The sequence below is a fragment of the Astatotilapia calliptera genome, chromosome 5 (assembly GCF_964374335.1).
Source record: "Astatotilapia calliptera chromosome 5, fAstCal68.1, whole genome shotgun sequence".
NCBI lineage: Eukaryota > Metazoa > Chordata > Actinopteri > Cichliformes > Cichlidae > Astatotilapia > Astatotilapia calliptera.
In genome coordinates, this window is record NC_137426.1 from 27,481,787 (window position 1) to 27,506,759 (window position 24,973).

The following is a 24,973-nucleotide window of genomic DNA, read 5'->3' on the forward strand; positions in this document are numbered from 1 at the left end:
ACAAGACCTGAATGCGCACACACGGCAGACAGGCATGCTGAAGAAAAAAAGAAATTTGGTCAACAAAGGCTGGTAAAGTAAAAGTACGCAGATGAGCTGGAGATCACACGCAAATGGCCCGATGCTGGAGAACAAGGGAACCAGAGATGTTGGGTGGCCTGGTGGCAAGGCAGATAAACAGTGCTGCCCAGGTGCTGCAGACGGGGGATTAAAAAGAGACTACTCCAGGAGGCAGGACCTGCTGTGAAAGTGGAGCTCCATCAGGGCCATGCTAGAGGCTAATGGTTAAGATACAGCAGGGAACAGGTAGGAAGAACAAAGAAGAGATGAGGTCAAGACAAAGGCTGGAAACCAGAACAGTTGGACAACAGAAGAGGTTCAGCAGGCAGGACAGACAGATGCTCTTTGAAACGGGGGTCAGTTGTGACAGCTGATGCGACCTGGTGTAATCGTGTCCTGCATGGCTAGAGGCCGCACTAAATTCTGTTATATAATAAGTGATTGAGAACTGATTGTTACTTGTCAAGAAGAGGAACAGTTCCCACTGACTTGGTGCTTCTGGGAGCTTGGGTTAATTTTTATAGAATACTAGCAACTAGGGATAATGAAATAGATTCAGATTCAGCGTAGTGTAAGAAACCTCCATTACAGAACTGATTTTTTCTGTTGTGATGGCCTCAAATGTGTTCCTTTGAAACTATAAAAAGTTATTCAGCTATTCCATGATGTTAGCTTTTTAAAACTCGGCTATCTCTGATAGTTCTTACTCTGCTAGTTTTTTGTTAGGTGAAGTTCTTTTCATCCCAGGTGAAGCACTATAGAAATTGAATTTAATGAGTTACATTTAGTTAATTTTTACATTTTTTTCATGTATTTTTCTTACTGACTTTAGAAAGGGGACCTTGCTGCTGAATAACAGCTTTGCTGTAATAGCTGCTGTGCTTCTGTCTCTGGGTGAAATGTCAAGATCTTTTGAGATGCTCATCATTGGACGACTCATTATGGGGGTGGATTCTGGTAAGAAATATGCTTTTATAATTTCCCACTCATCAGAGAGTGTAGAACATTCAATATAGAGCATAATGCTGTAGTGTAAGGGAGTACAAAGAAAATATTAATTCAGTTAATCATGTAAATTATGATGATATTTTTAAGTTTAATCTGGTTGACCTTATCAGAAAATGTTAATTACATACATCACCTCTTGTAGTGACGCTGGCTTTTTACTTACTTCTACGACTATGGGAATTCATTATCATCAGGTTATTCTAAAAGGTCCATGAAAAACCTCCAGTTAGTCCAAAATGCTGCAGTGAGAGTACTGGACATGGGCGAGGACAAAATACTGTATTTCTTCCATATTAACATCTCGAATAAACAGGACCCATCCATCCATCCATCCATCCATCCATCCATCCATCCATCCATCCATCCATCCATCCATTCTCTTCCGCTTATCCTTTTCAGGGTCGCGGGGGGCGCTGGAGCCCATCCCAGCCGTCATAGGGCGAAAGGCGGGGTACACTCTGGACAGGTCGCCAGTCTGTCACAGGGCTAAACAGGACCCATCATACCTTATAGACTTGATAGTACCATACTATCCTAATAGAGCACTTTGCTCTCAGACTGGAGGCTTACTTCTGGTTCCTGGGCTGCAGGTCACTGCTGTAGTCCTTTCAGTCCCTGGGGTCACATCAGCTAAGATGTGCTTCTTGGTGTCAATCGTGCGAATCACTTGCATCAGGTTTGAATTGGTGTGAGATGTTCCCCCATCCTGAATCACATGAGTCATTAAGATGACTTGACTCAATGTGTGAGTGTGGGTAGAGTCGTCTGGAAAGGTATCTCAAGACTATGTTGCAGATAAATGGTGTCACAGGCCACGACCTCCACTCAGTGATGGTCATTCAAAGAGCACATCCAAGGTGATAGCACTATTAGAGGTCAAATACCTGGGACTTCCCATCTGGTGTTAGAACTGAAGAAGCCATTGTGTGTTTTAAATTCAATGATCACTGATTTCACATGTGCTAAAAAAGTGCTACCTCATAAAATGCAACTCAGTTTTGGTTTTAACAGTAGCTTGGTTATACCACAACGGAGAAATAGTAGCTACCTTTAAAAAAAATACACACATTTACAGAAGCGTGGGGTAACTTGTTTACAAATTGTAGTGTGTGGAAATTGATTTGTTTTTAAGTATTAACTTGTTCTTCAGTGTAGACCGTTTCTAATGCACAGACCATCAATACTAGTACCCATGACTGTGCCCCACAGTTCAAGACAGCCAACTGTGAAATGTGACTTGATGTTCAGTGTGTGTTAGTGCAGTGGAGCTGTTGGTGTGTCTGCACATTTATGTGGTAAAACAAAACAGACTTCGATACTGATAAAAACACCCCCAATGCTTTTAAAGACAGCTGATGCTTACAGATCCTAGATACGGCCAAGATACGTGAATGCATATTCCTCTACTATGTCAATACATACTGATGACAGGGGTGTCTACATAGACACGAATATATTGTTTTTAATAGGTTTTAATATATTGTTTGCTTGTTTCTTTCTGACAGGTATTGCTCTCAGTGCTCTCCCCATGTACCTGGGAGAAATTTCCCCAAAACACTTCAGAGGTATGATTGGCCAGTTCAACTCCATTCTAATCTGCTTAGGAGTGTTCACTGGGCAAGTGCTGGGGATGCCTGAGCTGCTGGGTCAGGTTAGTGGTTTAGGAGGCTATGAACGATTACATTTTGAAAGTGTGCTGTACAGGGAGTGCAGAATTATTAGGCAAATGAGTATTTTGTCCACATCATCCTCTTCATGCATGTTGTCTTACTCCAAGCTGTATAGGCTCGAAAGCCTACTACCAATTAAGCATATTAGGTGATGTGCATCTCTGTAATGAGAAGGGGTGTGGTCTAATGACATCAACACCCTATATCAGGTGTGCATAATTATTAGGCAACTTCCTTTCCTTTGGCAAAATGGGTCAAAAGAAGGACTTGACAGGCTCAGAAAAGTCAGAAATAGTGAGATATCTTGCAGAGGGATGCAGCAGTCTCAAAATTGCAAAGCTTCTGAAGCGTGATCATCGAACAATCAAGCGTTTCATTCAAAATAGTCAACAGGGTCGCAAGAAGTGTTTGGAAAAACCAAGGCGCAAAATAACTGCCCATGAACTGAGAAAAGTCAAGCGTGCAGCTGCCAAGATGCCACTTGCCACCAGTTTGGCCATATTTCAGAGCTGCAACATCACTGGAGTGCCCAAAAGCACAAGGTGTGCAATACTCAGAGACATGGCCAAGGTAAGAAAGGCTGAAAGACGACCACCACTGAACAAGACACACAAGCTGAAACGTCAAGACTGGGCCAAGAAATATCTCAAGACTGGTTTTTCTAAGGTTTTATGGACTGATGAAATGAGAGTGAGTCTTGATGGGCCAGATGGACGGGCCCGTGGCTGGATTGGTAAAGGGCAGAGAGCTCCAGTCCGACTCAGACGCCAGCAAGGTGGAGGTGGAGTACTGGTTTGGGCTGGTATCATCAAAGATGAGCTTGTGGGGCCTTTTCGGGTTGAGGATGGAGTTGAGCTCAACTCCCAGTCCTACTGCCAGTTTCTGGAAGACACCTTCTTCAAGCAGTGGTACAGGAAGAAGTCTGCATCCTTCAAGAAAAACATGATTTTCATGCAGGACAATGCTCCATCACACGCGTCCAAGTACTCCACAGCGTGGCTGGCAAGAAAGGGTATAAAAGAAGAAAAACTAATGACATGGCCTCCTTGTTCACCTGATCTGAACCCCATTGAGAACCTGTGGTCCATCATCAAATGTGAGATTTACAAGGAGGGAAAACAGTACACCTCTCTGAACAGTGTCTGGGAGGCTGTGGTTGCTGCTGCACGCAATGTTGATGGTGAACAGATCAAAACACTGACAGAATCCATGGATGGCAGGCTTTTGAGTGTCCTTGCAAAGAAAGGTGGCTATATTGGTCGCTGATTTGTTTTTGTTTTGTTTTTGAATGTCAGAAATGTATATTTGTGAATGTGGAGATGTTATATTGGTTTCACTGGTAAAAATAAATAATTGAAATGGGTATATATTTGTTTTTTGTTAAGTTTCCTAATAATTATGCACAGTAATAGTCACCTGCACACACAGATATCCCCCTAAAATAGCTAAAACTAAAAACAAACTAAAAACTACTTCCAAAAACATTCAGCTTTGATATTAATGAGTTTTTTGGGTTCATTGAGAACATGGTTGTTGTTCAATAATAAAATTATTCCTCAAAAATACAACTTGCCTAATAATTCTGCACTCCCTGTATATGTCGTGTTGTTTTCTGTAAGAATGGTTTTGAGGCTGGAGAAATTTTAAATCAAGACAAGAAATTTGAGTTTAGTAAATGAAAAGTGGGCTAAACATAACCACCACATCACTCCAAGTTTTTTGTATATTGTCTGTGGAGAAGGTCTGTTGACTGTGGATGTCTGGTAGTGGTGGTGGGGAATTTCTTTATTATTTTTTCCCTTGACTGTAATAAAGTTTGCTCTCGAGTCACTGTCATAAACAAACTGCACTTAAAGGCATTTCAGCAAGCCCAAAGCCAGTGTGAGTGAGTGAGTGAGGAATCTGAATCAATAAATTATGCTAAAAGTCATATAAATTGGCACTTTAAGTAAAATGTGAACCTGTCATGACTTTGGTGATGCATTTAGATAAAGTACTATTCACCTATTGTGAGAGTCACTTGTCACTGGTTGAACTGGTTCCAGTCTTGGTTTACATTTTGTGTTTTGTTCTTAGCTGAATTTTTAGATTTTGACTTATTTATTATTCTAGTCTAATGTGAGACTTAGTTCTCACATTATTGATAAGATAAGATTTTATTGCTTATTTTTAATGTGGTAACCAGTTACATGTTCTGTTTTGTCTTGTTTTGTCTTCTTTCCGGTGTATTGTTATATTTAATAGTAGTATTAGTAGTTTCCTCAGCTTGTGTCTTATTGTACCTTATTTCTGCATTCATGCCTCTGTCCCTCCGTGTTGCCTAGTCTCTGACATCTTAAGTTCTTGTGTTGGTGTTTGTTAGTTTCCTTTGGTTGTTTCCGGTTTTGCTTTGAAGCGTAGTTTTCTTTCATGTCTGCTGTCAGGTTTGCTTCCTTCCTGTCCTCTGATTCCCTGATTGTTTTCACCTGTTGTTAATTGCTTTCACTTGTGTCTCCCCGCTCATCTGCTCGTTGTCCCCAGTGACTTCTGAGTATTTATAATCTTGTCTGCTTTTTTGTCCTTTTTGTCAATGTGTGTGTGTGTGTGTGTGTGTGTGTGTGTGTGTGTGTGTGTGTGTGTGTGTGTGTGTGTGTGTGTGTGCAGCCAGCCCAATTTATTCTCTCTGGATTTTCATGTACCTCATGTTGTGGTTTTTGTTATTTTTTGTATCTTTTGCATCAGCTGTACTAAAGGCTCGCTGTCAGCTCATTCTTTTGTTTCTTGGATCCTGTTTGTTTCCTCTCCCCTGCCTGACAGGTTCCACTATATGTCTGACTTACAACATAAACCTATCAATATTAACTAGAAAAAACACTTTGAAAAAATACAGTACTTAATGAGTAGTAAAAAAATTTATTTTATCACCGATAGCTCACAAATTGTTCATATTTTGTTCATATTTGGCATGTTTAGTTCACACACTGAGAGGAACCAGCACATCAGTTTAAACTTTGGTAAAGACAGTGAAAAAGTCAAATCTTTTCCGTCCGGACTGGACAATGCCAAGATCAAATGCACCCAGACAACCTGGCTGCTGGGGAGTTTCTAGTATTTCAATGTTGAAAGCAAAAACGAAATTCTCTATAACTGCATGTAGCAAGGAGACTATCCCAACTAACAAAGGATGAGAGACACATTACACCCTGGACAGGTTGCCAGTGTGTTGCAGGGCTAACACAGAGCAACAACTATTCAGACTCACATTCACACCTATGAGCAATTTAGAACCTGGAGTGAACCCCTCCTAGGACCTGGTGTCCACATATGTGGACATCACATTTTGGGTTGTCTAGACCGAAATTTCTTTGTGCCTCTCACGTCTGTGTGTGACCTTGGTGACTAGGTGGCATTAAGGTGAGAATTAACCACCAGCGTTTAAATGTCAATGTAACACTGGTGGTGCAATACTAGTAGTGAGCATGTAAGACCTGTTAGTGCTACTTCTTGCCTTCTTTGGATGTAGTACGGGCAGAATAGTTACCTTTAACCACAATATGAGGACAGAAGGGAAATATCGGCCAGATCAGACAGGTTCTACAGGGTGGGCCATTTATATGGATACACCGTAATAACATGGGAATGGTTGGTGATATTAAAGTCCTGTTTGTGGCACATTAGTATATGTGAGGGGGAAAACTCCTCAAGATGGGTGGTGACCATGGTGGCCATTTGGAAGTCGTCCATCTTGAATACAACTTTTGATTTTTCAATGGGAAGAGGGCCATGTGACACATCAAACTTATTGGTAATGTCACAAGAAAAACAATGGTGTGCTTGGTTTCAACATAACCTATATGAAATCATTCTTTTTTAAACAAAACTCAAAACAGAGCCAATTAATCTTTCAGTCATTTCAAACCCCCCCCCCCCCCCCCCCCCAATCCCACATGCATACTATCCTTTAGGGCTAAGCCCCGGGTGTATCAAATGTCTGCCTCCGCCTCTGCTCTGGAATACAGTATCACTCTTATTATTCTCGCCGGAAAAAGGACTTTCACTATCCAGCTAGCTTCTTCGCCGCACGGGTAAATGGATCTTTGACCGTCTGTGTCTCTGGCGTATCTGACTGGCACACGAAGGCACACACAGGTGTCTAAGCAGCGCACACAGACAGGGGAGGGTCAGACCGGCCAATGATTGGTCGCTCAGTGGATCTAACAAACACACTCTAAAGGACTAAGTCCTGCCCCCACACCATTTAAATATTACATATACATATGTACATATTAATTAAACTTATGTTTACATGCTTTTTATCAGTATTTATTATAATTAACTTTGTTTTTATCAATTTTTATTCCCATTGTGAGAGTATGAATATTTATACTTTTAATCCCGTTTTTAACACCGGGTTACATCAAGGTCGTTCTATTAGTCAGTCGTACTGATGACGCCTCAGTGGCAGACTTATTCGCTCTACAGCTTCAGCATAGCAGAAAATTTCATTTTGACTTGATATTCAAGCATGAAGTCATACTGAAGGAAAAAGTTCCAACTCTGCTCACACTATTACTCCTCCCTTTCTAAGGCTGGCTGAAAGCGCTTTGGCCATGAGCAATGGCTTCCTCTGCCACTTGAGCAACAAACTCCCGTTTTTACCCTTCACGCTATCTGATTGGTTCTATCGGTTCCTTATTTCAATAGGCTATTTAGTAGGAGTTCTCAGACACACCTTGTTTACCCTTGAGGAAATATTATTCATTTTATCCTTTCTCACCTCACTGCTCACTGTGCACAACTTTAGCCATGTTGACTTGGTCTGCTGCTGGAATGTTTTTATAACAGATTATTTATGTGCTAGATTTTCAGTTTATCTGTTGGGGCTGGAAACAGACATTAGCCTAAGGCACAGATGCTTTGAAAGCCAAAATCAGTTGTGTAATATGAACAGAAAGCCAATAATCTAAGTGCTCTACTCCTGGCAAAATTTATTGACATTAGATCACTGCTTGCTTTGGCATCATATTAAAACAGGAATAATAATGGAATATGTTTTCCCAGAATTGCTTTTCCAAATTTAAAGTATGACATTACACTTTTTGGCACCAGCCTGCTCAGATAGTTTTGGATTATGACTTTAAAATATATAAATAAAAAAAAGATGTATATTTATTCCAGAATGATCATGTGAGAATGTGCGGTTTTCTGTTTCTCTGTGTTACCCATGTGATGGACTGGCAACCTGTCTAGGGTGCACCCCAGAGATGTTAGGGATTTTTCTGCCTAAAAAGGAGGTTAAAAAGAAACTAAACCTAAAATAAAAATATACTTTTTTTTGTTAGAAAAAAAGGGATGTGCTGTTACAAATCAAGTTTGGTGAATAATCAGCTTTTGCTTTACGATGTTTGTGTGACATATAAAAAACCCAGACGCTGGAGTGGAAGTGGAAGATAATGAGTGGCTGGATACAAAAAAACCCCCATCCACTTTATGTCTTTAATCTAAATCGAAAGTGCCCACTCCCATCTTTTTTAAGTCTTCTGTAATGTTGTGCTGCTGGTTGTCACGCTCGTCCGAAACAGTTACACCTGATAGCCATTAGCATTAAGCTTCTGTAGGCGGTGCATTGTTTGACAAAGCATTAACATGCCATTCCAAATTTCACATTTCACAAATTGATCCCTGTTCACAAAGTCACACCTAGTCCTCCAGTAGCCTTTCAGTGTGTAATCAAGTCATAAAAGAAAGAAAGAAAAAGCAATTGAGTGTACAAAGCTGAGCACCTGTATGCAAATGTAATTCATAAATGTGTGCCAGCACATTAACCACATCAACAAATGTTAATGCATATGAAGTGACACTGATTTGTCAGTGTAATTGTTTGTGTTTGATAATGTAGTTCAAAGGCTTCAAAGACCAGACTGTATCTGCGTCCTGCTTTGTTTGAAGCTTATCCTTTTGTTCAGAAACCTATATGCATAATGCACATCTCCAGCAGCGCATGAGCTGTCTTTCCAACAACGAGAATACAAGCCAGTGGATTTTGGCTCCAGCTTCCTTTTACGTAATTTCTGTGGACCAATGCCCATCCTGAATAAAGGCACGAGTGTTGTAGTGATGAATTTGGTTTTTTGTTACTTTCTTCTGCCTTTTGCATGGCTGTCCTGCAAATATGTGATGCATTCCTGCTCTGGTTAAAAAAAGAAAAGAAAAAAAAGATAAACATAATTAAAATAATGTATTCAACTTCCTAAACCAAATTCATTCCCCTATAAACTGCTTTGCATTTTAACCTTTGTTTCAAAAAGATAAACCAAAATAAAATCAATGATATCTTTACGCAAACCTGCTCACTCTTTATTTGATGAAGTGCTCTCCTATTTTCTTCCATTGCTACCTTGCACTTTACCATTAAATATTGGTGTTATTTTATAGCTTTAGGCAAAAGGATTTCTTTTTTATTTGTAAAGCATTGATTTGTCGCATGTCAATATGACCTGCTGACCACATCTCTAAATTGAGTTTTGTGTTGACATACAGCCCCACTTATTACATTTCTTTGCTTTTCATTTCACAAGTAAATCACAGACATATGTGACAGGATCTTAACCAGTCATCCACTGTGCATGTGCAAGATAGTGAAGCTATCAGCCTGCCTTGACTACAGCTAGAGTCATATGAAAGGGACATGATATAATATCACTTGGTCCTTGACAGGTTCTAAAATAATTTAAATAAATCTTCAGATGAGCAACAACATGTGTCACACTTTCTTTCTTTCTCTTATTTAGCATAACTGGACCAAAATTCAGAAGAAGTGTGTGTGAAAAACGACAGCCCGTTATTCAGTAGCCTGCACAACTACCTTTAGCAGTAGTACATTGAAGTAAACATTTTCTGTATGACTATCCGTCTCTTATGTTGTTGTGGGGGAATTTTGGCCCACTCTTCTTTACATTGTTGCCTCTATGCATTGAGGTTTGCAGGCATGCATTTATTCCAGGCTCTTTTAAGGTCCCACCAAAGCATTTCACTTAGGTTGAGGGCTGGACTTTGTCTGGGCCATTGCAGCACCTTGATTCTTTTCCAGGCATTCTGTGTAGATTTGCTGCTGTGCTTGGGACAGACTCACATTTGACTCTAGAAAGCAAACCCAAATCATCACTCCTCTAATACCATGCTTGAGAGGTAATGAGGTGTTTGTGGTGCATCGTGGCCAAACATCTCCACTTTGGTCATATTAGTCCAAAGGACATTGTTCCAAAGTCTTGAGGTGTTTTTTGATGTAACTTTACAAAGCTTAGCTGTGCTGCTATGTTATTTTTTAAAGTGAACAGACTTTCCCCTGTAAACCTTTCCAAACAAGTCATGCTTGCTCAGTCTTTTTCTTTATTGTACTGTGATGAACTTTAACATTTAACATTCTAACTGAAGCCTGTGATGTAGTGTGAGATGTAGCTCTTGGATTTTTTGCAATTTCTCTGAGCATTGCACAGTCTGACCTTGGGCTCAATTTACCGGGATGTCTGCTCTTAGAAACAGCTCAACTTGGTGAATCTTTGTCGCTGTAGAATGAATGATTGACTTCAAATTGTTTAGAAATGACATTATAAATCTACCCATATTGATGAGCAGCATTGCTTCTCCAAGATCCCTGATGATGTCTGTATTAATGCACACCTGAGTGCTTCAGACCAGTAAGTTACCAAAACATCTGCTTTTATAGAGACGTTCACACTTGCTAATGATCAATTATTCAATTCAATTTGATTTTTAACACCTGGATACTTTCTATTGTAAGCTGTGTATACTTAATTTTCCACATGACATTCTTTATCACATAGATACTTAGACTGTAGATTGGTTGTTATATATGGGGAATACATACATTCATTTATTAACAGGATAAAAAAAAACAATTAAAACAAATATGTTCTGTAAGTTTTTTCTGTTAATGAGTCTAGATTTGTTGGAAAGCCCAAGGTCTCTCAAGCTGATTGCTTTTATACGTGTGTACCATGTTAATATTTTTGAACCCACATTGTCACAGGGTATGAATCATCTGTCTGTCTGTCAAATAATAGAAAAGAATATAATATGCGGTAAGAGTTTAAGGCTTGTGTGAATCCAGCACTTTCACATTTTCCCTAGTAGAAGGAGTCTTCTTTAATATTTTAAGAACAGCACACACCAGGTCTGTTCCTCTGACAGACCATCGGGAAAACAGGCTTACAGAGAAGGTGACTTTCATCAGAAACAGCTTTTCATCTGATCCTGGCAGATGTCCATCTATAAAGTATTCCAATGGCTGAGATCCTGGTGCCATGACATTTTTACCAAGTAGGCTCTCATTTTGTGAGAATTAAATATGAAAGAGGTGTTGTGATCTTCCTCTTATCATGCAGATACAAAACGGCTCCAGATAAATGTTTGTGCTCCACGGGGAAACTATTTGGACAAGAAACACTTTAGAAAGTAGAAATTTAAAAAGATGTCACACCAGGAAACGTTTTTTTTAATTAAAATTTTTACTCAGTGTTTCTTTTTTTCATTCAAACAACTTTATAAGTTTTAGAAAAATATGGTTTGGATCAAAGTGCAACCATTTACACAAACATAAACAGACGTTAGAAAGTTCTTTTGTGCGTCACCAGAATGATGACTCATGATCCATCTAAAGGCTTTGGAAAACACAACACTTCTATAAAGATCCCAAAGTGACAACTTTTCGTTTTGCAACGCACAGTCTATCCTTCATGTGTTAATTATGAACAACAGAGTGCCACACTGACAGTGAATGACTGTCTTAATCTCACTGCCTGTTGTGGGAAATAAAGATTTGCAATTAAATGATTAGAAAAAATCGCTACAGAACAAGTTCACCTCCTGGCTGGGGAATGCACTGGTCAGCAAAAGTAATTAAGGCTAACCACACAGAGATAATGTTAGTGTTTATAACTGTCTATATCAAAGATGTGGTACACCTGACTTTATCATTATCTCTGTCTCAGATAATGTTCATATCAAAACCCCTCTGGCAGTTGTAGTAGTCCTCTGTGCATTTCATGAAGCCACGCTGCTGTTGTAAATCTTCTCCATTTCATTCCTGTCAGCTCCCAACAACAAAGGCTCATGCTTTGCATTTGTTCAATCCCAGAATCTACAACCGTCAACATCTCACATGTAATAATTAAAAGGGAAAGCTACACGGCCTTTGTAATAAGGCAGTAAAATATTTGTCTGCTTTGTTTATGACAATTATTAGACACTGAAAGGCGTGCATTTAGTTCATACTGTTGACTGCACAGATAAACCTTTGCGTGCATATGGGTGTGTGAGAGTGAAACAGAACATTTAATGCGTGCTTCACAAGTTACACACTAATGGAACAGGGCCTCAGTGTGAACCCACAAATGATCATTCTTCAGCTGTGTCACAATTGCCAAGTCAACTATGGTTTCCTGTGCGTATACCTAATAAGCATTGTGCCACTTGATTGTTAGGCATTTCTCTGCAGATGATTGATTGGGACATGTCGCTTGCTGCCAGTCTTGTAAATTCTGATCAAGAACTGGCTCATAATTTCGACAAAACAGAAAAGAGATCATGTTAGCGAGAGATAGGCGAAGAAGAGCGGGGGATTATGGATGTTTTAAGAAATAACAAGACAGACTAAACAAGTAGGCAGATGGGGTCATCACAGGATTAAATTAAGTTTGTTTTTCTTCTTTTCTTTCTTGAATCACACTTGACAAGCTTGTTAGAATAGAAATAATCACTTTGTGAGTGCAGTCAGCTTCTATTACATCTTACCAGAAGATTACGCAGAGGTAACATGAGATGTTTATAGTACAGATCACAGAAATCAATGCCTGCAGCACAGATTCTTTGTCTCTGAGAGCACTCTATAGAGCTTTAATCTAGCCAGCCACTGTCACCTCCTGCTGGGATAAGATGATCCACTGTTCAGCATCAGAGAGACAGAGACAAAAAACTATACATCTTATATATCTTTTTTTATGTTCCAAGAAATATCTGTGAAGGGCTTCGCTGAGAAACACAACTACGGTTTCCCCAAGATAACAAAGTGATTCACTCTCCCAGCCTGGATTCATTTTAGATTTAAAGCTGCACAACCAAACATTTTTGTATATCCAGCATATTTCATCACTGCATATACCATATAAAAACTCATAAATAATCAGTGTTTCACCCACAAATTTCATTTTATTTCCAGCACTCTCAAAACTTAAAAGAAGAAAAGTCAGTTATGAATAACAAAAACACAATCTGATCTCGTCTGACATATCAATAATGTGTCAGTGTTTACAGCTTGTTCAGTTGGTGAAGATGACCAAGAATAAACATAAAAACAAACCTTTTACAAACTCTTACGTGAACTTAATCCCTGGAAACTGGAAAGTATTTTGGGGATTTAGTTCACATAAATTCAGAGCATTTTCTGTCCAAATGACACCTCCTTCTCTGTGCATACGAATACATACTGTCCTCCCATTTGCTAAAGTGACATCAGGAAGCACAGCCCTGCACAGAGATGAGACTGTGCATCCTCTCATCTTTGCAGTAAAGATGACTTCTTTCGTCTTTTACACATGCTGGTACTTACATAACTTTTAATCGGTCCATTGTGGTGAGGCTACACGGTTACTTCGGATTGTTGTGATGCATTCAAGGATCACTTGATTTTGTTTTCAAGGGTACTTTTAATGAAAGTATGTTTTAAAGCGCAAGCATCTGAAAAGACCTTGTTATTTTATCTTTCATGTTGTGTTATCTGGTTGGATGAAATTTTCAATTTTAATAAAAACCCTGTATTTAACACACATACACACACATATACATTATACATATAGATATGTAAAATGTCAATCATATATATTTCACCTCTGTAATGTTCTGGATATTTATAATTGAGCTTAAACTGTAACCACATAATTTTCTTTTGGGATTATTAAGGTGTTCTGATTCTGATACGCACTTGCTGGCACAACTCACAGCTAATGAATTAGTAACATTACTGGATGTAAAAAGAGCCTCATGGAGAAGATAAGCCATTTACAAGTAAAGCCAGGGAGTTCACTTCTCTTTGAAAAATTGCATGTGCAACTGGATAAACTATTTGAGATTAACAATGCCCAATATAAAGTTGCAAAGAATTTGGAGATCTCATCATCTGCAGTACATAAACTAATTAAAAGATTCAGAGGATCTGGAGGAGATCTCTGATCACATGGGACAAGGACAAAAACCTGTTTTGAATGATCTTTGAGGCTGTAGATTATTTAAAAATATACAATTGTTTAGTGGAAATCTCTTTTTGGCATTAGGCACACACTTTATAGCTAAACTACTCTGCCAAAAATAACCCAAAATCTACATAAATATAGTGCCTAACTTGAACCCAAGTTTATGGGTTTATTTATACAGAGATAGAGAGAGAAGGAAAAATCTTGTCTGCAGTCTTAGAAATCAGGTTTTGATGTTGTTTAGTGCACCACTTAGTTTGAACCACTCAGTCTTGTTTTTCTTTTTCTTGTTTTTCTTTCTTTCTTTCTTTCTTTCTTTCTTTCTTTCTTTTTTTAAAGAAGAAGTCTTTCTCATTTCAACAATATAATACTAAAATACACTCTGCATGCATTTTAGCGGTATGAATCTGTAGCAAGGTGTTAAGCTGGTCTGCCCAAAGTGCCCACACAAGTGACCTACTGAATATATTGAGTATATTATGACACAAAAACTCCTATAAAGGAGGTGCGAAACCTTTTATTTGCCTTCATAACTGCAGCAATTTCCCCCCTGAGTTCACACATGCTTACAGCCTGTTGTTAAGAGGTGATGCAACACCATGGTAACAGGTGCCTGTCAAGTTTCTTCTTTCTTTTTTTTTCTCTTTTTTTGTTGCAGTCCATTCCATCAAATTAAATCTGAGCACATATTTAGTTAAATGCCTGCATCCTGTTTTTATCCAGTGTTGTAACTTTTCTTTTTCCTAAATTAGGTTTTAGAAACTTTACCATATTCATTACCATTGCTTGACATTTGAAATGCTCTTCACATTTAATGAGAGCAGCAGACGGCCTTCAGCCCATATAAAGATTCCCCTTCTGCTTTAAGTAAATATATGCAAGAAAGAATGCATCGCTTTACTAAACCCTCACATTCTTGACTAAACCTACTCAGTATTTGCTAGCACAGTAGCCAATGATGTTATAGTCACATAACATAAATAGTAACCTCATCATCTTGCAGAAATTCTTTTAAAAAAATCCAAATGCATCCACCCATTCAGTGGAACGTGTTGTAACAGCTGTGATATACATCTGTTTTATCGCTGTTTAATATGGTGTAGCCGTTCCATGTCTGAACCTTTGATGCAGTTCTTTTGTTGATGTTTTGACTGCAGGAGTCCACCTGGATTTACCTGTTTTCCTTCCTTGCGTTGCCCGCAATGCTGCAGCTGTGTGTGCTGCCCTTCCTCCCTGAGAGTCCTCGCTACCTGCTGATGGAGAGGAGGGATGAGGCTGGAGCGGAAAAAGGTATTCCATAAACAACACTTAAGAACATCTGCAAAATGCAGTCCGGCTGACACAAGAGGCTTTGGTGTCTCATTGTGGTTATTATGTTTGAAAACTCTGCTGTTGCTCTTTACAACAACTACTACACATTACCACTCTTTTAGAGTTAGAAAAAATGTCTTAAGAAGTAAGACTGTCACTGTCACTCAGGTGACTGGAGTATATCTGCAGGGACCAGACATAGTTTTTTAGTGAAACAGAAGTTCATGATTGCTTTCCCACTGGTGAGATTTGTGGCTTTTAGAGTGTTTTATGCTGTTTTCAGCTATTTCAGTGTACAGAAGACTAGCTACACAATTTTCACAAGTGAAAGTTTTGCTTTATATAAATACTTCAATTTTTAATACTGGCCAAGGTTTTAAGAGGACCAAATCAGAGAGTGAATTCTTGAATTCTTCACTTTTAAATGTAAAAATATATTCTTAAATACAGCTTTCAAATAGTAAATTAAAGACTGAGAGATGGCTTCACATCTTTATTTATGATTGTAAAGCAGTTTCAAAAAAGAAGTGCATTGGTAATGTGAGTTAAATAAACTGTGACTCTCAGTGGTTTTAATTCTACACATAATTGTTTTTTATTTATTTTTTTCACAGCAGACATTTTGACATGCTACATTTGGAATTTATTGCAGCCATTATTAATATAACTGTTTTTTTCTTATATAATAAGTGATAAAGCTGGGAGTGTGAAAAGTCTTTTAGTTACCTTTTTTAACTGACCTAAACCAGTTAAAAAAACCATAAAATCTAAAATCTGTTGTAATATTCAGTCATATGTTACTATACCAATTCCAAAAAGGTTGGGATGCTGTATAAAATGGAAATAGAAACAGAATGAAATGCAAATTTCATAAACCAATATTTTATTTTTAATTTCTTTTTCATGTTTTAATAGTGAGAGCTTGTATTTCAAAAAAAAAAATATTAGCAGACACGGGAGAAAGGAAAAGAAGTGTAATAAAAACAAGCTTTGTATTAGGCTGAATACCAAAAATAAGGCAAGGTGAAACAAGGGAGGAACTACACTAACCTAAACTGGGAAAAAATCCTAGGATCAACTATAAAAACAATGACATGAGACAATGGCATGAAACTGAACAGGAATGTGCAAAACGTAAACGAGAAATAATCAAAACATGAGCATAAACCTGAACAGTATTAAGAAAAGCTGTGACTTGCTGTGACTTGACGCAACGTAAACAGATGAAGACAGAGGACTTAAATACACAGAAGGGTAATGATGGAAGTGGAAACAACTGGGGAAACACAGCTGACACGAATGAACATGACGCCACAGGGGAAGTAAAACTAAACACACTGAAAATGGAAACACCAGTCTCTTCAAAGTAAAACAGGAAACATAATTGAATGTAGAGATGAGAACACAAGCTTGACAATAGAACATGGAAACACGCACACACGACAGACTGGGGAGACACAGAACACAAGGAGAGACGTGGGAACAGATAAGGGAGATGAAAGCAAGGGTATAACTAAGCGTTAAACATAGAGGACAAGACAGATGTACACAGAAGACAGGAAACGACTCATAAACATGGAGACATGGATGAAACATAAGAAAAAAGAAAAGCTAGAAAAAAACTCAACTAAACCCTAACTGAATAATAACACAAGAAGTTAACATTATTGCAGTCTAACATAAGAAAATCAAGAGTACAAAATAAACTCAAAATGTTAGATCAAAAATTCAGCCCCTGACAATAATATTCCTTAAAATCATGGATACTTTGAATATTTAGTCATCTACAGTACATATCATCAAAAGATTCCAGGACTTGAGAGACGTACACAAAGGACAAGACTGAAGAGCTGTGAATTTCACGGCCTCAGGCAGCACTGCATTAAGAACAGGCATGATTCTGTAATGGGCTCAGAAATACTTCCAGGAACCAATGCCTGTAACCACAGTTCACCATGTCATCTACAATAGCAGGGTAAAGCTCTATCAGGAAGAACAAAGCCACATTATGAACATGATCCTGTCATGTGATGAGGAACAAGCACCCAAACACAGACTCAGAGGGCAGGAAAGGTGTCAAATAAAGTGCTTCTTTAATAATAACCATTGAAGTGAGTCCAGTATAACAGGGCGTGTATACAGGCAGTCTGACAAAAGGAAAATGGAGACTGGGACTACATATACACACAAAGACACTGAGGTTTAATCAAGGGAAGAGGAAACAGGAGCGGAACAAGGAAACTGAAACTAATTAAGCCCAGTGATTCACAGGAAGTAAAACAAAATACAAACCACAGGCAACTGGGAATTACAAAATAAAATAGGTAAGTAAGTAACTCCACTGGAAAACACAAATAGACAGGGACTTAACAAGAAAACACTAAGGAACCTAGAGTGATACATACACTAAAATCATGGCACAGTACACTGAACCGAAAACAGAATAACAACTCTCACAGCAATCAAAATGAAAGAATAACAGAAACAACAAAACTCAACCCTCAATAGTAATAAAAACTGAAGGGCAAGAGGATAGGATAACAATGAGAGGCAAACTAAAAAAAATCTTAACAACCAGAAAACTCAAAATAACCAAACTCCCACACCATGACAGATACCCTTTCTTCTCTGGGCCAAAGCTCATTTAAATTGGATTGAGGCAAAGTGTAAAACTGTTCTGTGTTTAAACACATCAACATTTTAAATTGGTTTTGGAAAACATGAACACCACACCTCTGGACTACCGAGGAGAAAAATTGTCCAAGAGTTCAAAAGCCTGCATCTCTGATGGTATATGGGTGCACTCGTGCCTGTGCATAGATAGCATGTATATCTAGATACTGCATATTTCTGCAAGACAATGTAAAACTACAAACAGCATGGCTTTGCACTGAACTAACCTGCAGTCCAGACATTTCACCAGTCGAAAACATTTGTTGCCACAAAATGGAAAATCTGACAAAGAAGGCCCAAGACTACTGAGCATCTAGAATCCCATATTACACAAGAATGGGAGAGCATTCCTCTCCCTGAAAGTCCATCCTCTTTTAATTGAGTAATTCAGTTCCTTAGTTACTCAATTAAAATTCTGGTTTTCTATTTTACAAATCTTTTTCTTTGATACCTCACAAATCATTGATTGGAGGTATAAATGTCTTGTACAATCTTTTGTTTTTTTTAATATTCTGTTTCAAATGCACTGATTCAGTGCCTTTAAACCACAGTAAGCTGCAGCTGCCAGAGAGGCAGAGAGATACTTAAAATCACAGCACATCTTCATCTTTTTGACCTCAAACAAAGGAAAGAAATGAGGAGATGGTCTTTCGCATATTTATTTGGCTCTTATGACACAATAGGGGAAATAAAAAGTTGCTCTTGAATGTTATGTCCCAGTTAAGAGTTTTATCCATTAAAACTCTGTTTTGAAACTGCGTAGACCCTTAACCTTTAATTTGCAGCTACATTTTCACAGAAATGTTTCATTTGAAACAAATGCAAATGAAAATTATTCATTACTTTTTAATCATGTCTTTTTAGTATTCTGTTTTTGAAAATGTTTTCAAATCACCTATTTTTTACTTTTTTGGTATTCCGATTGCACAGCTGCGAAAGGCAGTAAATATCAGAAAAAAAGGCAAAAATCAGCTGCTTTTTATGAAGCATGAGAAATACATACATTATTTATTGCAGCAATCTTTGCACAGTTGTGTTACATTTCCCCTTAGACCTTACTCAAACAATAATTTATTCTCACTGACCACAACCTTTTCCAACAATTTGTTTTGTTGTACCTTACCTATACATTGGCCATAGTAAAAGGTTACAGGTGCAAAATTATAAAAAGTTTTCATAACTATTACAAATATTTCAAGCTTCAAAAAAAGAATATGATATAAATGCTGTGACATGAAAAGGCACAGCATGGATTAAAGGCATACGTAGCTCAAACTACATGTGTTAATGAAGTATAAAGAAAAATGTAATTTCAAACAAAACTTTAATGAATTTGGTCTCTGGGGTGGTTTGAGCTGTTTCATGCCCGCGTCCATACATTATAGATTGGTAATCTCTGAAGGTTTGGTGGCTTACAGTTTATTCTTTGTAAAATTGAACATGATCTTTGATTCTTTTGAACATGTTGTGCATGAAGGTCTCAGAGGACAAAGCAGTATTTATGATGATGGTGTCACATGAGAAAATTAATGATCAAAAATACAATTAAATGGAATAAACAGATTTATTATGCAGCAATAGACATGTTACCAAATAGTAGTGATAATAATAATTGGTTGGTCTTATGGGCTTCTTTGAAAACACATTCTAGTTCTGCGATGTCTTTTTTCTGCACACTTTAAGTGAAAATTCAAGGAGAGTACTCTTACCTCTCATGATGGAACACTGTTTGTTTAGCTCTGGTTTTGCCATCTGTCTTTTGTTGCTGCTTCCTTTGTGTAATAAATTCCTACCTTGAGTACTTCCAGCAAGTTAGAACCAAAGAAATGTGTTTTTGTTGCTTTTATCTTACAAAAAAGACAAAAAGATAGTTGAACAAGTCCAGAAACCAACTGCAGAAAAGCATGATGTTATAAATTTAAAGTTTCTAAATCTTTTATTTATATAATTCTGTCTTACTTTTTATTACAATTGGATTAAAACAGTGTGCCTCCAGTGGTGTAGTGGTTAACACATTTGCTTGGCAAGGAAAGGGTTGCTGGTTTTAATCCCAGCTGGAGACTCAAATCCTCTTTAGGGCTTTTTCAGGAAGAGCAGCTAGTGCATAACAACTAGTGCAAGCCCTACCGGCTGTCATCACCCCTTGTGGCAAGGGTGAAGCCGGAAGCAGCTTTTTCATACTGTAACGATGGTTAAGTGTTATTGTACAGTGACATGTTGGTGATCTCTGCACACTGTTGTTGTTCCTTTAAGATTCATGTTTGGTTGTGGTACAGGAAGGGGAGGGGGGACCTGGTTGTTTTTGTGTGTGTGTGCCAGGCTGGAGAGAGGAGCTGTACGAGGGCGCTCTCCCCGGAGTTAGCAACCCGCTTGCTTATGTGCCGAATAAACGGACAAACTGAGACCCAACCGTCTGGTTCTTGTGAATGTTACATTGGTGTCAGAAGTGAAGAAAGAAAAAAGAACCCCAGAACGCCCGACACCCTGTTGCTGGCGACGCTTGCCGTTACGAGACGAGGATGTTGCCGGGCAAAATTAAGAAGGAGACGGAGGAGAGGGACGTTCGTCCGCGCTCGCCCGCCCATGGAGTGAGGGAAACGGTGCTGCGGCTGTCTGCCGAGGCTGGATTTTCTCCAGGTTTGACTCGGCTCGGGAACTGTTCGCACAGCGGCCGCGATTCCGGCGGGAAGGAGTCGACCTCGCTTGGTGCGCCGTCACGTGATGTAAACAAACATGGCGGCGCCCAGCAAGCTGCAGCGAATATAAAAACGCCTAAGTTCAGCGGCAAGACGCCATGGGAAGTGTTTATCGCACAGTTCGAGCTGTTAGCTGTCGCAGCTGGCTGGTCTGAGGAACATAAAGCTCTCCAATTGGCTTTGTGCCTGTGTGAGGATGCAGCTGCATGCCTGCTGCTGCTGACCGAGGAGCAGAGGGGAGATTATAATGCTCTGGTCGGAGCACTTCAGAGGCGCTTCGGGCAGTATAACCAACCAGTGCTGCTGAGGTCGGAGTTCCACAACAGACGCAGATTGCCAGGCGAGCCCCTCCGCATTTTGGCCCATGAAATCGAGTGCCTTTGCCGGAGGGCGTATGACAGCATGCCACCATCAGTGCAAGCGGAGTTAGCTCGGGACCAGTTCCTGCAGGCCCTGAGCCCTAAAGAGCTCCGCATGCAAACTCAGCTTGCTCGGCCGGCCACACTCAGTGCAGCCCTGGAGCTAGCGTTGGAGAGGGAGATGCTTGCAGGATCCTCTGGGGGCGCTGATGACGCACACGTGGTGAGGGCTGTGTCAGCACCTGTGGAACAGATGGAGACGCCAGCGGGCTTGTGCAGTTTGGTGCAGGCGGCTTCGCTGCAGTCGCCTTCCCCTCGGGCTGGCCCACACCGCAGACCACAGAGCTGCTGGGGATGTGGACAACCCGGACACCTCATCAGGCAGTGCCCCAAGCTTGCAGCGGCTCAGGGAAACGCCCACGGGCCCGTGTAGGCGGGAGTACACGGGCCTGGGAGAACGACATCCCCACGCCACCACCACCTCCACCCGGTGCGGCCATCGCTGTGGGATGGACCCAGGTTGGCGGCTTTTGCCATGTTCCAGTGACGATCGCGGGGGTGTCCTGTACGGCCCTGCTGGACACGGGGTCCAATGCAACGCTGGTCCGACCCGATATTGTCCCAACCGGAGCTGCTGTGCAACCGACTAATGTGCAACTTAAGACTGTGACCGGTGATCTGGCCCCAATGAGAGGGAGGGGAGTGTTCCAGTTCAAGGTGGGGGACCTCGGTGTGTCTTATGCTGCCTGGGTGGCTGACGTGCAGGACGCCTGCATCCTTGGGCTGGATTTTTTACGAGCCATTGGCGGTGTACTGGACTTAGGCAAAGGCTTCCTTGTAATCCCTGATGGGAAGAAGGTGCCGCTTATTCCTCCCCCGGTCTGCACAGCATCTGCCGCGGCGTCCACCTCCACCGCAGAGACCCCTGCAGACCCGCCAGCAGAACAGCAAGCGGAGGAGGAGGAGAGGCTCTTAGCAGTGAGGAGTATCTGGTCAAAGAACTGTGAGGGGCTGACTCCACAGCAGCAAGAGAGTCTATGGCAGGTACTAAAATAGTTTAGTGACATTTTTGCCCTGAAAGAAAGTGATGTTGGCTTGACACACTTGGTAGAGCACGTCATTGAGACCGGGGATGCCCAGCCTATTAAAGTGCGCCCACGCCGCCTGCCCCTGGCTCATCAGGAGGCTGCGGACAGAGAGTTGTGTGAAATGATGAAGGTGGGCATCATAGAGCCATCTGATAGCCTGTGGGCCTCCGCGGTGGTGATGGTGCCTAAGAAAAAAAGTCCTAGGATGCGTTTCTGTGTGGACTACAGACCACTCAACAAAGTGACGAAGAAGGACTCTTACCCCCTTCCCAGGATTGATGAGTCTCTCGACTTAGTAGCCGGGTCCTCCTGGTTCTCCACCCTGGACCTGCGGAGTGGCTACTGGCAGGTGCCACTGTCCCCGGAATCCAGACCGAAGACAGCCTTCTGCACTAACAGGGGACTATGGCAGTTCAAAGTCCTGAGCTTTGGTCTTTGCAACGCTCCTGCGACCTTCGAGAGGCTTATGGACAGTGTGCTGGCTGGCGTCCCACGGCAACGGTGTCTGGTTTACCTGGATGACCTTCTAGTGCACGGGAGCTCCTTTGATGCTGCCCTGGATGCCCTGAGACAAGTGTTGGAGAGGGTGGCGGCTGCAGGCCTGAAGCTGCACCCCGACAAGTGCCACTTCATGAGGAGGGAGGTGGAGTTTCTGGGCCACAAGCTGGGTCGTGAGGGCATCAGCACGTTGGAGGAAAAAATTCACACCATTACCGAGTGGCCCACACCAGCAGACCAGAAACAGCTCAAAAGCTTCCTAGGACTGGCGTCTTATTACAGGAGGTTTGTGAAGGGCTTTTCCTCCATAGCCGCACCACTCTTCCACCTGCTGCAGAAGGGCCGTGACTTCATCTGGACCCGGGACTGTCAGCAGGCGTTCGACACCCTCCGCAGATCGCTGACAGAGTCCCCAGTCCTTGCCCCCCCTGACCCCGCCCTGCCTTTTGTCCTGGACACTGACGCAAGTAATGTGGGGCTGGGAGCGGTGTTGTCGCAGGTTGGGCCGGAAGGGGAGAAGGTGGTGGCGTACTTCAGCCGGGTCCTGAACAGGAGTGAGCAGCGCTACTGTGTCACACGACGAGAGCTGTTGGCTGTGGTGGCGGGGGTGAGACACTAAGTACTACCTGTGCGGCACAGCATTTGTTATCAGAACTGATCATGCTGCCCTTCAGTGGCTGATGTCTTTCAGGGAGCCAGAGGGACAGGTGGCTCGCTGGCTGGAGGAGCTCCAAGCCTTCAATTTCACTGTGGAGCACAGAGCAGGGACGCACCATTCTAACGCAGACGCCCTCTCTCGCCGCCCATGTGCTGCAGCTGGCTGTCGTTACTGTGAGAAGCGAGAGGAAATAGAGCGGGAACTCACGACAATAGACGGAGCAGCACAGCTCGCCTGCAGGGCTCTTCTGGTGGTGGATGCAGCGGAGTGGAGGGCACGGCAGGAACAAGACACGGACCTGCTGCCGGTCCTGCAGTGGCTGGAGAAGGGGGAGCAACCCATTTGGGATGAGGTCACTGGGTTTTCCATCTGTACCAGGGGGCTATGGGCCAAGTTTGCAGCTCTCAGGCTGAAGGAGGGGGTGTTGGAGCGTGCCTGGAAGGATCCTGCCACGGGGGAGGAGAGGTGGCAGGTTGTGGTGCCAAGGTCGCTGAGGTCAGCTGTGCTGGGAGCCTGCCATGGGAGCACTGGCTCCGGCCACTTTGGGGTCTCCAAGACTCTCCGCCGCCTCCGCCAGGGCTATTACTGGGGTCAACAGCGGAGGGACGTGGAGGACTTTTGCCGCAGCTGTGATGCATGTTCCTCACACAAAGGGCCACAGGACCAGTCCCGGGCTCAGCTTCAGCAGCAACCAGCAGGAGCCCCAATGGAGCGAGTAGCTGTGGACGTCATGGGCCCATTTCCTCGCACAGACAGAGGAAACCGCTATGTTCTTGTGGCAATGGACTATTTTACCAAGTGGCCGGAAGCATACGCCATCCCAGATCAGGAGGCTGAGACTGTCGCTGATGTATTAGTGGAGGGGATGTTCAGCCGCTTTGGAACAGCAGAGACCCTCCACAGTGACCAGGGGTGTAACTTTGAGTCCAAGGTATTTGCTGCCATGTGTGGACGCCTTGGGATTAAGAAGACCCGCACCACCCCACTTCACCTCCAAAGCGATGGGCTGGTGGAAAGGTTTAACAGGACGCTGGCCCAGCAGCTAGCCATCCTTACCTCAGAACACCAACGGGACTGGGATTACCATCTTCCCCTTACCCTCATGGCCTACAGGTCGGCAGTACAGGACTCCACCCAATGTACGCCTGCCCTGCTCATGTTAGGGAGAGAGCTGAGAACTCCTGCAGAGTTGGCTTTTGGGAAGCCCCCGGACGCGCCAGAGGCACCACCGGGCCGGGACTACGCAAGGAAGCTGCAGGACCGGCTGGATTCTGCACATTCCTACGCCCGAGAGCAGCTGGCGAAGGCAGGCCTGCGCCAAAAGAGGAATTACGACATCACCACTAAGGGGAGGCACTTCCATGCTGGGGAGCTGGTGTGGGTCTACAGCCCAAAGAGGAAGAAGGGACGGTGTCCTAAACTGGATAGCAGCTGGGTGGGGCCTTGCAGCGTCCTAGAGCGAGTAGGGGAGGTTGTTTACAGGGTGCAGTTGCCTCCTAGGGGGAGGATAGTAGCGCTGCACAGAGACCGGATGGCCCCCTACAGAGGGCAGTCCCTCCCCTCCTTTCCAGAGGGACATGTACAGAGTGTCCGTGACCCTGCTCAGAGGGACCCCCGACCGGGGCTGCGTTCCCCTCCCTCGGACTCTCCACCCCAAAGCCCCGAAGCTCCGCGTCCACCTCAGGGGCTCAGGAGGTCAAGGAGGG

At 42.1% G+C, this 24,973-nt stretch overlaps 1 protein-coding gene across 4 annotated transcripts in view; it reads left to right on the plus strand.

Annotated features, from left to right (window-relative positions):
• Positions 1 to 24,973, plus strand: part of slc2a9l2 (solute carrier family 2 member 9, like 2) — a 109,849-nt gene that overhangs the window by 23,743 nt on the left and 61,133 nt on the right. For all 4 annotated transcript variants that reach the window (XM_026168602.2, XM_080302006.1, XM_080302009.1 and 1 more), the window contains 3 exons: positions 893 to 1,017; positions 2,574 to 2,719; positions 15,142 to 15,274. In XM_026168602.2, coding sequence (XP_026024387.2) covers positions 893 to 1,017; positions 2,574 to 2,719; positions 15,142 to 15,274 — 404 coding nt within the window. The remainder of the gene's footprint in view (positions 1 to 892; positions 1,018 to 2,573; positions 2,720 to 15,141; positions 15,275 to 24,973) is intronic.